The sequence below is a fragment of the Bidens hawaiensis genome, unplaced genomic scaffold (assembly GCF_021521415.1).
Source record: "Bidens hawaiensis isolate Kalapana, Puna unplaced genomic scaffold, B.hawaiensis_p1.1 tig00030797_1, whole genome shotgun sequence".
Lineage (NCBI taxonomy): Eukaryota > Viridiplantae > Streptophyta > Magnoliopsida > Asterales > Asteraceae > Bidens > Bidens hawaiensis.
Genome location: NW_027495151.1, coordinates 217,578 through 233,927, shown reverse-complemented (window position 1 = coordinate 233,927; position 16,350 = coordinate 217,578). Strand labels below are relative to the sequence as shown.

The following is a 16,350-nucleotide window of genomic DNA, read 5'->3' as shown; positions in this document are numbered from 1 at the left end:
GCTTACGGTGCTTTAATCCATTAAATCTGTTTATTTCATTCACCTTCATTCTCTTTACAATGGCCTCACAAACAAAAACCAGTTCAGTCTTTGCTCTAGTGGTCACTACTGCTTCAAGTGTCAACCCAGGACCTCCACCACTACCGAAGAAAAATACTCAGCCCAGAGGAGAACTTCCACCATTCGCGGGATCCTCTACACGGGTAGACCTGGTTATTTCTAACAATGATATTTTTGCTTTGATAAAACAGGTCAAAATGCACATAGAGCAGTAAGAGAAGACCAACTCAGGGCTATTCAAGGAGATTGAAGGAATCATAAAGAAACTAGGGCAAGAGGCCACTCCAATCATGCCCAGGGTCCTTGATTTTGATTCTCCAGGATCATCTATCCTTCAGAATCCCGGATCCTTGGGGACACAATTAGGCCTGTAAATGAACCGAACTTTCGGTGAACTATCGTGAACCGTTCGGCGGGAAGTTCGTTTATGTTCGTTTATTTAATAAACGAACGAACATGAACAAAAAATTTGTGTTCGTTTAATTAAATGAACGAACATGAGCACATGTTCCGTTCGTTCATTTATGTTCATGAACGTTCGTTTATGTTCATTTTTATCTGTTTATCTATGTTTATTTATGTATTAATATTAATAGAAAATAATTAAATATTATCTGGATAGGTCATCTGCTTAAAGGTTTTATATTTGTTAATTTGTGTTCATTTAAGTGTTTTCGTTTAAGTTCGTTTATATTTGTGCTCATTTACATTTGTTCATACATGTTCGTTTATCTTTATTTAGTTATGTTGGTTTAGATTTTAAACAAACGAACACAAATGTCCATTTTTAAATAAACGAACATGAATATAAATATTTGTTCGATTAAGTGTCCGTGTTCTTTTAAAGTTAAATGAACGAACACGAGCATGCCCTTATTCGTGTTCATTCGATTCGTTTACTGGCTTTAATTATTCACATTGATGAATAAATCGGTCTCTATCTCTAGGCTCTGCCGATTTTATTTGTGTTCGTTTGTGTTTGTGAACCGTTCATGAACACATAAATTTCCTTAATGAACGAACACGAACATAAAATCTCGTTCGGTAAGTGTTCGTGAACCGTTCGTGAACACATTATTTACTTAACGAACGAACATGAACAAGACCTTGTTCGTGTTCGTTCGGTTCGTTTACAGCCCTAGACACAATCAGAAAGGATTCCATCGTAGCAACAATCAGGATACTGGGGAGCTTTTCCTTCGGTATCCTCGGAGTTCCCCGGACCAACGAGGCCAGGGTCCATCAACATGCAGCCTCGCTCAACCGTGCCTGCCGGCATATTCTCATCAGGATCCCTTATGGTGTCCTCGGAAATGCATGATGGAGATGACATCCCTAAGCAGGCACCGCGTTATCCTGGGGATGCCATCAACGGAGGAATTAACCACCCAAGCATAGGATACCAGAGACCTAACGAAGATCCTGGTAACATTTTACTTAATTCTAATTTATACACTAACCGTAGATCTGTGCAGGACAAGGGGATATCCCCCGATATAGCCAGGGAATTACAGAAGATGAAAGATATGATTTCCAGTATTCCCAGGATAATCCGTCCCATAAATGAAGTTCCGGCGGGCAGTCACAAACTTTCCAGGTTCACTTAGCCCGATCCCTAGGAAATTCCAAACGCCCAACATGAAACTGTACGATGGCATTACGGATCCTGAGGAACACGTAGCTCAATACAGAGAAAGAATGGAGGTCAACCCTATTCATGCTGAAATCAAAGAAGCCTACCTATGTAAAGGGTTTGGTTCAACACTGACAGGGCCGACCCTCAAATGGTTATTAAATATTCCTTCCAATACTATCACTTCCATTGCTTATTTAATTAACTTGTTTAATAATCAATTTTCTTGTAGTAGATCTTTTGAGAGAATGACAGGTGATTTATATAGAATTGTTCAGCATAACAATGAATCCCTAAGGGATTACATAATCAAATTTAGCAGGGAATCTTTGGAAATCCCCAACGTTGATATGGCAGCTGCTGTTGAAGCCTTCAAGATGGGACTTAGGAAGGATTCTCCTTTCTATGACGACCTCGTCATGACTCCATGCAGAAATCTTAATGAAGTCAGAAACAGGGCGTTGAGATACATTCGGCTGGAAGATGATAAGAAGGCTCATGGAGGTTTGGTTATCCCAAAGTACGAGTCTACCAACAGAAAATCAGACTCTCCCCAAAAGTTCTTTAGGCCAAAGCCTTATTCCAAGCAGGATAATCCCAAGATCAACGCTGTGGAAGAAGACGAAGATGACGAAGAATATCCTAAAATATCCAAATATTGTTTTAACCTAGATATTGGTGGTGTAATTTGTGCCATGCAGGATCTAGGTGACAAGGCTAGATGACCTAAGAAAAATGAGAAGCCCGGATCCAACAAAGACAAGTCAAAATGGTGTGCATTCCATGAAGACTTTGGCCATCGGACAGACTATTGTATAGCACTCCGGAAAGAGATAGGATATTAGATTTAGTACATTTTTGAATTCATCACATCTAGATACTTCACGTTTCAAAAACATGTTGTTTCGGTACTTTTTTCTAATCCCATCTATTTTGTCCGTTAAGTTAGAGGCAAAACAGTCATTATGTATTTTTTTAATTTCTTATTTTTTTAATACGAAAGTTAAGTGCCATTTTCATAACCGAGGTTTGGTCAACTACGCAACTTTGGTACGTTTTTTTAAAATTTTTTGCAACTAAACACTTGACATTTCAAGAATTATGCAATTTTCATACTTTTCACTAACCTAGTCTATTTGGTCATTAAGTCAGTGGTGAGACGATCATTTCGTAATTATTTTTTAATTTCTCATTTTTTGTAAACCCTTATATCAGTTTAACATGTTAACTAAACCCTAACACAAATTCATTCCTCAAACTCAATACTTAATCGACCCTCAAACTCAGAATTTAGGTTTTTTCGATTCTTCACACGTAAGACTCCTCTTGAATGTATTTATGTTAAGCAATGGGTAAGGCATACGCGTGAAGAATTGTAGAACCCATATTCTGAGTTTGATTGAGTATGAGTGTCGATTAGGTTATCGATTGAGTTTGAGGAATGAATTTTAGGGTTTAGTTAACATGAAAAACAGATATAAAAGGGTTAAAATAAATGAGAAATTAAAAAAATAAATAAATAATAATCGTTTTACCCCTAACTCAACAACCAAAATAGACGAGTCAGCGAAAAGTACGACTTTGAAGCGCCAAGTGTTTAGTTACAAAAAATTTAAAAACGTACTGAAGTTGCGTAGTTAGCCAAACCTCGGGTATGTTAATGACACTTAACTCCAAGTTTTAAAATATGAGAATTTAAAAAAAGAGTTAAGTGCTATTTTTATACCTGTGGTTTGCTTAATTACGTAACTTTAGTACCATTTTTTTAATTCAGTGAAACTGGATACCTGACATTTCAAAAACATGCCATTTTATTACTTTTTTCTAACCCCGTCTATTTTGTCCGTTAAGTCAGGGTAAATTGGTAATTTTGTTTATTTTGTTTATTTTATTTATTTTATATTTGTAATTAAGTGCCAATTTTACACCTGTGTTTTGTTTGATTACGCTACTTTAGTACATTTTCAGAATTTATTATAACTGGATATTTGGATTAGTTTTGATATATAAGCAAACCAAAAGAGACGTTACATATTACATATTACAATTAAAAGGTCAGTAAAATACATGATAAAAGGAAAAAAAAAAACAACAACCATGAAACGCATAACATAATTTTTAGCCTTTTGTTCTTAATTATCAATTTTTATCCATCAGCTTCAAGATATTTGTGTCCATATTAGTCGTTGTTCTTGAATTTTCTTCATGTGCATTAATTTTGTTCAAAAGTCCAGCTATGATAACAGTAGTTCTTTGACACGTCGAAGGATCAAGCCAAATAACAAACCCAAAGCTTCACACGTTTCAGTGTAAAATCAATTAGGCCAGAAAGTGTAACATCGATTAATTAGGTCAGAACTGAATAACAATTAATATTTTAACATACCTTTCTACCACAACAATAAAAACATCGACCAGGTTACATGATCTTCAAGATATTTGAACGAGTGTTAACGAACCACATAGGCAAAAAACCATATCGTAATTCATTGAACTTGAAGATGAACTATGGTTAGGGTTTGAAGGATCGATGAGCAGGGGTGATATGCTCATTTAGGGTTGGAGATGACCTTTTAATTGTAATATGTAATGTATCTTTTGGTTTGCCTATGTATCTAACACTAATCTGAGTATCCGGTTGCAATAAATTTAAATACAAAAGTTGCGTAACTGAACAAACCACATGTATGAAATTTGCACTTAACTCAAAAGATAAAATAAATAAAATAAACGAAATTACCAATTTATCCCTGACTTAACGAACAAAATAGATGAAGTTAGAAAAAGTACTAAAATAGCATGTTTTTGAAATGTTAGGTATCTAGTTTCACTATTCAAAAATGGTACTAAAGTTGCGTGATTGAGCAAACCACATGTATGAAAATGGCACTACCTCTTAAAAAAATGACCGTTTAACCTGATTTAACGGACAAAATAGATGGTGTTAGAAAAAAATACTAGAATGACATGTTTTTAAAACGTGAAGCACCCAATTACAATGAATTTAAAAACCGTACCAAAGTTGCTTACTTAAACAATTCATATATATGAAAATAACATTTAACTCAAATTAAAGACTCAAACCAAAGTACCAAACTCCATTCTCTAACCCAATTTAGAAGTCCATTTATAATAAAAATCCAATGAAAAAGTTGAAAGCCCACATTTTACATTTAAATGATTTTTAACTTAATAAAAAATTGGATATTTGATTTTAAAAATCCAAACTTTGGTCTGTTAGCCGACATTAATCTCATCTCAACTTAAGAAATTCCCTAGATTAATCCCAACTAGATGTTTATTGGACTCCGCCGAGCATTTTCCTAACGAACGCTAACCCGATTAGTTTTGAGACAAAAATGTCATTTCTTCAAATTGAGGTTTTGGATTTGTTCAATTTGATTCAAATGAGTTTGTTAATAACATACTTAAAACTCTAGATGGAATTGTCTCGATGACAAAAACATGTATGTTTCTTAATTGTTCACCGTTGGTAGGTGGTGGTGGTGATGAGGAGAGTGGCGTTGGTAAGTGGTTGTTGGTGGGTGAAAAAGAAAGTGAATGGGGGTGTTATATTTAATATTTTCTTTCTTAACTTGAAGAAATGACATGTTTTGTTCTAAAACTAACTGCGTTAGTCCTTGTTAGAAAAAAGCTTGGTGAAGACCAATAAGATAAAAGTTGGAATTAAGTGATTAACCTAAAGAATTTCTTAAGTTAGGATTAAGACTGCTCAATAGGCCAAAGTTTGGATTATCAAAATTTAATATCCTATAAAAAAAATAGTTTGAGGGTCGGGATTATATCATAGCCTGGAAAAGTGGAAACAGGAATCAACGAAACGTGAAGTAGGGCTGTTGCCACGCCGGAAACTTTCCAGTTGACGATTACTCTGTCGGTGGTTCTTGTCTCGTGCTTTTAAAGTTTCCAAAACTCAAGGTTTGAAAATTCAAAATTGAAATTTGATTGTATCAGTTATTATTTGGTTATTATCCAATCTTAGTTTTTTTCAATGTATTCATTCATCTTCGAATCCAACTTTCACAAATAATGATCTTTATGGATTATTAAAGGGCCTTAAGGTATAATAGCAAAAACTAAAGGGTTTAAACTTCAGACGACATCGTTTTACGTATAGGCAGGCATCCTTCTTCTTCTTCTTCTTCTTCTTCTTCTTCTTCCATTTCCATTCGACCCGCAGACACTTTGTTCTTTCCCCCAATTTATTTGAGCTAGCTCAATCACCCATCGATCCAAAACCTTTCGCAGCTCCAAATGGCTACAACTCTGGCGGCTCGTCAAGCGGCTAACGTTCTACGTCTCTCTTCTTCTAGATCGGCTTCTCTTATTCAGCGCCGTGGTCTAGCCGGCGCCGCCGGTAATTTTCTTATAAACTAACCCTAACTCCTTTATGAAATTTGTTATTATAACAATCGTCATCTGATAATTGATATATGCATAATAACGGGGCCCTAATTTGCAGATCCTCATGGAGAACCGAAGGTGGACTTCTGGAAGGATCCGATGAGTCCTTCCAAGTGGAAGGAAGAGCATGTTAGTCTCCTATTATTGTTTTATTTTTATTTGTTGTGTTAATTTAAGCTTCCACTCATTTAGGGTTTCAAATGATTTAGGGATGGAAATGAAATGAAATGAACAGAACAAGGCATTGTTCATGTTCATTCGGTAAACTTACTTTTATCGGACAAGTGAACCGTTCACAAACACCTAACCAAACAATTCGTGTTTGTTTATTAAGGAAATTAACACAAACAAGGCTTTATTTGATTTAGCCAAGTGTGGTCAGTGTCAACAAGCATTAATGAGCATTATCAAACGGTCACGAACACAGTTGTACGAGCACAGCCTCTGTTTGTGTTCGTTTGTTTAGTTAATCGACCAGAATTTCCTTGTCCGTATGCGTTCATTTTTTAAGCAAGCGAACTTTCTGCTGAACAACGTGTGGTTTGTTTACAGCCCTAAGAATATTTATTCATTGGATGTGCGCATTGTATTGTGATCTAGGGATGGAAATGAAATGAAATGAACCTAACAAGGCATTGTTCATGTTCGTTTGCTAAACTTACTTTTATCGGACAAGGGAACCGTTCACAAACACCTAACCGAACAAATTTTTTGTTCGTGTTCCTTTATTAAGGAAATTAACACAAACAATGCTTTATTTGATTTAGCCAAATGTGGTCAGCGTCAACAAGCATTAATGAACATTATCAGACGTTCACGAACACAGTTGTACGACATGGCCTCTGTTTGTGTTCATTTGTTTAGTTAATCGGCCAGAATTTTCTTGTTCGTATGCGTTCATTTATTAAACGAGCGAACTTTCCACTGAACAACGTTTGGTTCATTTACAGCCCTAAGAATATTTATTCATTGGATATGCGCATTGTATTGTGATATCTTTTTTGCTAGGGTTAGCCCTTTGTATTTGTTGTGGCTTATAGACGATTAGTTTTTTACTCTGTAACTTTTTATGTATTTGTTCTGTATAAATGAAATGATATTTTACTAATTGTATGAACTTCTTTCCTCTTTGTAGTTTGTTATCATCTCTTTAACTGGCTGGGGATTGGCAATCTTCGGTGGATACAAGGCGTTTTCAGGAGGCAAGAAGAAAGAAGAGGTATACTTCTGTTTCATGAAATCTATTTGTTGCTTCATATTATTATTGTATTAATATTATTCTTGTTTTCTTAACTTTCTAATGAAATGTTATTAGAACAAGATACAAATTTGATTCACTAACACCAACTTTTGATTCTAAAGGATCATGCTTTACATAATTGCTCTTGTTTGTGTAACAGAAGTAGATGGAAGCGGTGAACTAAGTGGTTGAAGTTTGCTGCAGAAACTTTTTGCTAATAAGTTCTTTGAATGCTTCAATGTAAGGTTTGCTTGAAATTGAGTTCCTCAAGTGTTTTGACCTATTTTCAAGATTCTAATTTTATATTTTGCCATTTTATCTTACATTGCATCAAGACATCACAAATTTGAATAAATAACAGCCATCCTTTCAGTTTTCAGTATTTGCTATTATCTTGAATGTAGATTTGATAATTAGTTTTGAACAACATTAAATTACATTCAAATTCAACACTCATCAGTATCTAATATCAAATAAACGCGACATACGAAGTACTTTAAATTAGAACACCATCTAAACATATGATTAAATTTTTCACTCTTCTAGTCTTCTGTTTCTTCCTTGTAATCTTGATCTTCTTCTGAGCCATTCCTAGAAGAATTCATATTAACTTCTGTCAATGCTTTATCTTCATCCATCCTGTCAGCTTCAACTTTTTGACCCTCGTCCAGGGTTGCTTTCAGTTGAGCTTTTTCACTTTGACCGTTTTCAGTTACTCCGATAAAGAACCTTCTTCCGGGTTTGCTTTCGTTTCCATTTTCTTCCGAATCGCTTTTCCCTTTTGTAGCTAGACTACCACTAGTGGAGTTGTGCATTTCAATGTTTGCATTATTAAGTTTTTATGACTCTTCATCTTTGGGGTTCTGAACTTTGACATCCGAGTTTATGATTTCTTGATGATTTGGTTTCTGCGTATTGCTCGACTGACCGAACCATGAACCTCTAGCGGTTAGGTTGACTCGATGATTTGACGGGTCTATAGGACTCATGGACTTTTTACTAAGTGGAGTTTGGAGGTTGGTTTTCAAATCCTTGATTTCAGATTCTTTATGTTTGATCTCATTCTGCTTCTCATCAATCGCCAACACTAGAGCTCGGTGTTCATCTTTCATTGAACCGATGGTGGATCTCATTTCCATTATCTTGTTGTTGAGCTCTACCGTTTGGGTTCTAAGGGAGTATAGCTTAGCATTCAGATCTTGATTCTTTCTTTTGTTTTCTTTTGCATATTGCCTTTCTTTCTACACAAAGTTGACGTATTTGTTTAACATTCTGGATAATGTTAATTGTTAATCAAAATGGAACTGAGTATGAAATTACCGACCTGCAAGAGAAGGTTAAGAGAGAGAATCTGGCGATCTTTGTCTTTGATAACAAGGTTAAATAAACGTCTGTCTCTCACTCTCTGAACCAGCATCACTCCCATTACTCCCACCAGAACCACCATTGCCACTGCCACCATGGCTGTTTTCTTTTTCATCATCCAGCCAACGCCACCGCTACCACCACCACCACAGTTGTTTTGTGGGTGTCTTTTCATTCCCATTTTGTGTGCTTGTGTGGTGGATGGGTGGCGGATTTCACAAGGTTAAAAGGTGTAGGGTGAGTGAGTGAGTTGGGAGATGCATGGGAATTGTGCCCCAACTAAAGTTCTGAGTTTGTTGTTATTTTCTTTTTTTTTTCTAGAAAAAAAATTGAATTGAAATTAGGGTTTGAATGGAATCAGTTCTGCATGTCATCTAATTGGTGCCTTCTCACTTTTATGTTCTTTATCACCTTTAATTAATAAAACTACACTAGCTACATCCAATGCCTCTTGGTATATGTGAATGTTTTTTTTTTGTTTTTAACAACAAAATTTTATATTTATTTGCAAAGATTCAAACCTACAACCTTTCATAAATGAGAGGGACACCATACCACTAGATTATTAGGTCGTGGGTATGCAAATATGTTTAGTGAGTTGTCCCATTTACTTAGTAATGTATAGGGTTTCTAACTACACCCTAACCTATTTACTAATTACACCCACCCTAATGTAAATTATATGATTTAAAAGCCCGTTTTTACAGATAGTTAAATATGATATAGAAAATACAAGCAATAATTATTGGAGTAAGTTATTGTATTAAAAGTAGGTAGGTGGGTTTTAAAGGCTCAAGAAACCTCGGTTAACATCATGGGACCAGAATCACAGGCCAAATCACCTCCAGGAACCACTGTGTTCTGGTTTATAGTTAACCCCGGACACCAATAAACAAACTATTCTTGAATCTTAATTGCAGCAACAGCTGCATTGACACGTTATCTCATTGGAAATATGTGATTCATAAATTTCTAACTTTGTTTATAATCTTATTGATGATGATGAAGTTATAAATAAAGGTGAATGTCTTGAATTCTACATATTGAGTGGATTTAAATAAGAATCAAAGTTACACTCGGAGTTTTTAACCAAATGGGAAGTGTGGTAAAAGAATTTATCAAAATAGGGAGATTCAAAAATATTTACCAAATTAGATGATTTTTGAAAATCTCTATCTTCTCAATCTTATTTTTATTTTATAAGAATATTTTTTATAAAAGTATTTTCTATCTAATATTAGATGGATAAAAAACTGGAAAAAAAAATTACATTCTTTATTTTAATCTCGTTCAAGTTTAAAAAACAAACATGTGAAATTTGATGTACCATTGTAATGGGTAGACTTATCGCTATGCACATGTGCGTCAAAACTAATTTCAATCAATCCAAGAGGTTACAGACACTATTGCAATGAGTTAAGACGCATTGTTGAATCAAATCTGACGTTTTGACACAAAGTTGTCAACGTTTGGGACACATTACATACCAGTGACTATATGCTTTCTCTATTTTTATGTGTGACACCTTATGCAAATCCCAAACTCTGTCTACTATGTTCCTAGGAGAGACATTGGGTTATAAGGAGTCATATTTCAAGTATTACCAAGGTGGATTATAGGAAAAGTCCATAGTAGTGTGCCTGAATGAGAGTAATCCATGATGGGTGGTCTTTTAGTAAGTCTTCACTTGGGGAAACCGGAAATAAAATGTTAGGCTCATATTGGACAAAACAAACAATACTGGCTGTTTTGTGGATGAGATGTTACAGTCTGTGTGTTTTGAGAGAGAAGTGTTATTAGAGAACCACAAATAAAGAACAATGTAACATAGTAACACTTCTCAATCCTGCACTTGTTTTAATTATAAAACACAAGTTCAACTATTAAAAGAACCAATTTGTTTACTGAATACAAGCGACGACCGGCGTGTCCATCGTCATCATCAACAACCCACTGCCATCTTTATCGCCAACATTATGGATCCCCAATCTCTGGTTCCCCTTTCACTTGCTTCTTGAGTCAATGGCAACGAAAGAAGCAAGTCAACAACGATGAAGATGAATTCAGAACCATGTGAAGATAAGTTGTGGATTAACATCATGACATTACCGGTCAGTTAGCCATCTAAATCCTTGCCAAGTGTTTTTGCCCTAATCCCGCTTTGTTGACGTAAATATTTCTATTAGCTAAAAATCCTAGCAAGAATCGGATATTGGCATTGATATCACCGCCTTCCATTGGCATCCACCTTTTGTCTGCTTTCACGTTGTCCATCATTCTGTGTGAAAAACATGAAATTTGTAGCAAATGTCGTGCCTTTTTTCTAAGTTTTTTGCCTTGCAGGATTTGTACCCTTCACACCTTTTTAATGAAATGTTTCTCAATGTCACAAATAATGTCTAGTTTAATGTTTTTGACTTCTTTTGCAAGTTTAAATATGAGTTAATATTATTTCACATGTGAACTAATTTATGTGTAAACATCAGTTCATTTTGACATAATTCACAATGTAACAATTACATGTGAACTGATGCAAGTTCATATGACAATGTAAAATACACACTGTGACAACATGAAATTCACAAAGTTTTATCAGTTTTTATACATTTAACAGAAAAGGATTAACAAAAGAAGGCGAATTTACTTGATTGATTTTCTTATTTAAGTATCTTTTAAATGTTTTGGTTTTAAAAATATTATTCCTTGCTACTTGTAAGTATTTTAGTTAACAATGCACATGCATTTCCTCACTCCTTTTATCATCTTTGGTTCCTATCACAATCACATGACTATAGTGGGCCTGTGGCTACGTGTGCTGTAGTGCTTTGTTCCTTTAGCTTGCAATTGTGGGACACCAAGTTATAAAATTAGAATCAATCATACCACTAGAATTATGTCAAAATGAACTCATGTTACTACTTTGTTCAATACATTAAATAAATGATGTTTGATTCAAACATTATCCACTAATATAATCTGAGTCCGACTAACATAACAGCTTTTACGCTATCATTGCACATAAACAAGATAGATCTACACAGGAAAACATAAACATGCAATCCTACAGGAAGAATGTTAAAAAAAAAATGAAGAGAATAGTAATACAAACTTATGAGGTATACAGAACAAGAATAATCTTTCTTATAAGCTACACAGTGAAAACATAACAGAAATGAAGAAGCTATAGCAGCTTCAGAGACCAGCAGACACCAGTCCATGCAATGTCACAATACCTATCACTCGGTTTTCTTCATCAACCACAGGCAAGAATTGAACAGGGGATGGAGGAGCCTCCATCTTCTTCATTGCTTCAACCGCCATTCTTTCTGCACCTATAGTCCTCGGGTTCCTATTATCATTATTATCCGTCACACACAACAAACATATTATTTGTAACATCATATAAAAATAAACAAAATGATCAATACCTGTTGCACATCTGACCAACAGTAAGTTTAAAAATGCCCTCTTTGCTAGCTTTGAGTGTTCGCCTTAGATCACCATCAGTGAATGTCCCAATGAGATGGTAATCATCATCGATCACCAGAAGGCAACCGCATCCTTTACTAGTTAGCTCAACTAGTTGATCCATTATCAGATCTCCTTCTTTACAAACCGGAAGTTCTTCATGCTTCTTCATCACATCCTTCACCTGCAAATCCAAATGCATCAAATCCTCACTATTGGTTATATCAAGATTTAAAGGTCTAAAAAGAAACATAATTTATCTTCTCAAATTCATACAAAACTATAAACCAGTTTGATCTGAAACATGGCTTCATGTTTAAACTTTAAAAGCAAGAAACTTGATCTAACTTAATCCTCAAAAGCTGGCCGGATCAAGATTATGAACAATGAAAAACCAGTAAAACAAAATTTTGGATTTTGATGTAGAATTCAATCAGATGCAACAGAACTTATACATTTCTTGCCATTTTGAGGCTGAATTGAGTAACAGGAGGATCGATTCAGTCATGCACTCCAAGTGTTTGATAAAACGCCTCAATGAGATTGTGATTGTTAATTTTGACAACTACTAAGATTACCTAAAAACTCAACCCATTGACGTCTAATAATCAAGAATCCATGTTAAAGTTTTAGGTTTCAGACCAGATCACCACATAAAATTATAATTTTATCACACAAAAGTATAATAAGACACAGACAATCAAATCGAAATCGACTACATGAAAGCAGATCTAAATCAAGATTCTGTAGGATCAAAAACCAATTCAACAAAAGTTTGCATTTGCATGCAGAATTCAATCAGTTGGAGCTGAATTGACCAGCAACAGTTTATTATTTTAATCAATTAAGTTATGCACTATTGCACTCCCAACTGTTTGATAAAACGCCTCAATGAAATTATCATAGTTATTAATTTGTTATGCGTTTTAGCGTGTATTTTATCCATGTTCAAGTTGAAAGATTCAATCAAATAGAATAAAACTTATTTAATTCTTGTCATTTTGAGGCTAGTCTAACCATGCACACCAACTGTTCGACAAAACGCCTCAAACGAAATCAACCCATTATTAATCAAACCCTAACCTTAAAGATCAGACTCTTGCCGATCCTACCAGCCGGATGATTGGCCGCATACCCTTCCTTGGTCAAATTCTTGGCATCCATCATCGCAATGGCCACCGTACACCCAAACACCATCTGAATCGCCGTGGATGTCGTTGGCGCCAAATCAAACGGACACAATTCTCTCTCAAGCGGCAAATGCACATTCAAATCACACAAACCCATCAACGCATTACCCTCAACCGACGTCACCGATATCAAATAAACCCCTTTAGCCTTGGCACACGGCACCAATCGCAGCAACTCCTCCGTATTGCCACTCTTGCTGAACATAACCAGCACATCGTTGTGATTCAATATGCCTATGTCGCCGTGTAGAGCGTCAACGGGGGATAAAAACTGGGACTTGATGCCTAAAGAAACGAGGGTTTGGGAGATGTTTTTGGATACGAAGCCAGATTTTCCGACGCCGGTGATGAAGATGGTGCCGGTGGAGTTGAGGAGGGTCTGGGTGAATAAATGGGCCTGTGAAAGGTCGAGTTTGTCGAAGAAATTGTTGAGGTATTGCTGTTGGGATTTGAATAGGGATTTGAGTTTGTTTGGATCGATGAGTTGTGGGTCTTTTTGATCGGAAAGATAATGTGGAAGAGAACCCATGGGTTAATTGGACGGAGGGAGAAAGATGTTTTCCGGTTGTTAATAAACGCGGTGATGGTGATGGTGATGGTGATGGTGATGGTGATGGTATATATACATACATACATACAGAAAGATATGTCATGTGAACCAGCTATGCACCGACACTTTCCTTTTTTTCCATTTTTTTTATTTCCCTTTTTTTCTAAATAAAATACTTCGCTTTATTACATTAATTAACTACGATAGTGACCCGTATTATACACGAGTGGAAAAAATTTCAAACGTCATATATATATATATATATGAGTGTGTGTGTGTGTGTGGCTATCGTAAGAATTATTTACATTGTATTTTGCAAAACCACAAGATGTAGGAAAAATATGTATAAATAGTGTGAATAAGAAACTATATAAATATATAAATGATTGAATTGCTAAAGTAATAGTCATACTAAAAAAGGTAGCAAAAATTAGTTATAAATAATTAATTGTAGTCAAATTCGGTTTTTAAATCATTTGAAAGGAAATATTTGGTTATGATTCTTGAAAACATTAATTAGTGAGGTTATGATTCTAGAAAATATTAATTAGTGAATTATGTGGCAATTATAGAGATGGAAACCTTGTAAGCTTTTATAGACATCCTATTTGAAGACCATGTGGATATCTTGTTTTGCTTTAATAGTATAGTAAGAAGATTAACATTAGGATTAAAATTAATTGATTAATTATGTGGAAATTATAAGCATGGAAAGTGGATGACATGGAACATCAGGTGGACACCCTATGAGAAGGACAAGTGGACAAATTGGTTTTGCTTTAATACATTAGTTAGATTAGATCAGTTTATATCAATGGTTTGAAATGATTAATGATATTTTCGTAACTACCTAAACTTGAAACGAAAAAAAAAAACCGTAATTGGTTTTTTCTTTACCCGGGTTTTAATACTCGAATCTACCCGACCCTACATATAGGATATGGATAGGATATGCATTTCTGTATCAAAATCGATACCCGTAACCATCACGATTTATACCCGGTAATACCATTAAATCGGAATCGGTTCCGAACCGGGTTTTTCAAATACCTGATCTCTACCTGAATGAAATTACTCGACAAGTACCTGAAAAATACTCCAAAAAAGTATAGCCCCTTAAAAAAAACCCAATCTACACCTGAAAAATACTTGAAAAAACTAAAAACCCAAAAACAGGGTTTCTTTTCAATACTCAGAAATAGGGTTTTCAAATACCTTGTTCTATACCTGACCCGAACTCCGTGTTTAGGGTATGGTTTTCAAAAGCAATATCTGGACCCAAATCCGACCCAGATATGACCAATACCCAACCATACCCAAACATGGTTTCATACCTCATATCAGGTATTAAAAAAACTTATTTGTGCACCTCTAATTATAGGAATAAATTGTCTAAGAAAATAAAATGCTTCTCTTGTTTCTTTGACACCGCTATGAATTTAACGAATTAGGAATTTGAAATTGTAGATAACTGCGGATTTTATTTTTTTCTAACTTCTTTTATATGAAAAAAAAAATGTGTGATGGTTTGTTGAGAGAGTACGTCTGTAAAAAGAAAATGGATAATCCTATGTTATCACATTTTAACTTTTGAACGGAATTATGATTTCTTTGTCAGGATGATCCCCGAATACTCATGTGTTTAATAATAATAATAATAATAATAATAATAATATTATTATTATTATTATTATTATGCTGGTTGAAAAAATAGGTTGTAATTGATAATTTAGATGTGTATAATAATTGTATATATGTAAAAGAATCTAAAACACAATGCTGTATCACATGTGCATGCGTGTAAAAAAAAATTCAAAAGGAACTGATAAAAAGCGTAACGTGTGTTAAACAGCATAACCCGAAGCAAATCCATTTTATTCAAACACTGATGTATGCATGATTAACACGTTATATGGAGTTAGCTATTAACTAAAAACATCAAAAAATTAGAAATGTATGTTTACATTGATTATTAAGGTAAGAGGCCAAATAATTACTGCAACACCAACAATTGAGCATTAACAAACGGCCATAGACAAATGTTTGTGAAACATATCAACTGAGTCCCTTGTTCGTGGTTGTATCATTTAACTTGTGCATTCCTTTATTAAATAAACAACTTATTGAGAATTCTCGTTCATGAACTATTTGGCTAAAACTTGAATGAAGAAACACGGATCTGAACCGTGATTGTTATATCAATATTTCCATGGAGTATGAGTTATCGGGTTACTAATTAGGTTTCAATGAGTTAGGATCCAAGCAGAATCCAATAGATATCCTGCAAAACACAACCACCGTGAGCTCGTTATGGGAAGGACAAGATGGGAGGTCTTCCCTAACCACCCTCCGGCGTGAGAATAAGTACGACTCTCGAGTAGAGAGAGAGAAAGTATTAAGTGATTGGTGTAATGTGGGA

General features: G+C 34.9%; 2 protein-coding genes across 2 annotated transcripts; one reads left to right on the top strand and one right to left on the bottom strand.

The window, feature by feature from the left end:
• Window positions 1-5,915: 5,915 nt before the first annotated feature.
• On the top strand, window positions 5,916-7,737 carry LOC143581065 (uncharacterized). The gene is made up of 4 exons (XM_077063937.1): window positions 5,916-6,071; window positions 6,177-6,247; window positions 7,254-7,337; window positions 7,519-7,737. Exons 1-4 carry the CDS (start codon window positions 5,969-5,971, stop codon window positions 7,522-7,524), a joined length of 264 nt encoding a protein of 87 aa, XP_076920052.1. The 5' UTR covers window positions 5,916-5,968; the 3' UTR covers window positions 7,525-7,737.
• Window positions 7,738-11,835: 4,098 nt separating this feature from the next.
• LOC143581064 (putative arabinose 5-phosphate isomerase) lies at window positions 11,836-13,910 on the bottom strand. Its single transcript, XM_077063936.1, has 3 exons — window positions 13,275-13,910; window positions 12,152-12,375; window positions 11,836-12,072 (listed from the first exon to the last, which is right to left on the bottom strand). Exons 1-3 carry the CDS (start codon window positions 13,908-13,910, stop codon window positions 11,916-11,918), a joined length of 1,017 nt encoding a protein of 338 aa, XP_076920051.1. The 3' UTR covers window positions 11,836-11,915.
• Window positions 13,911-16,350: the final 2,440 nt, after the last annotated feature.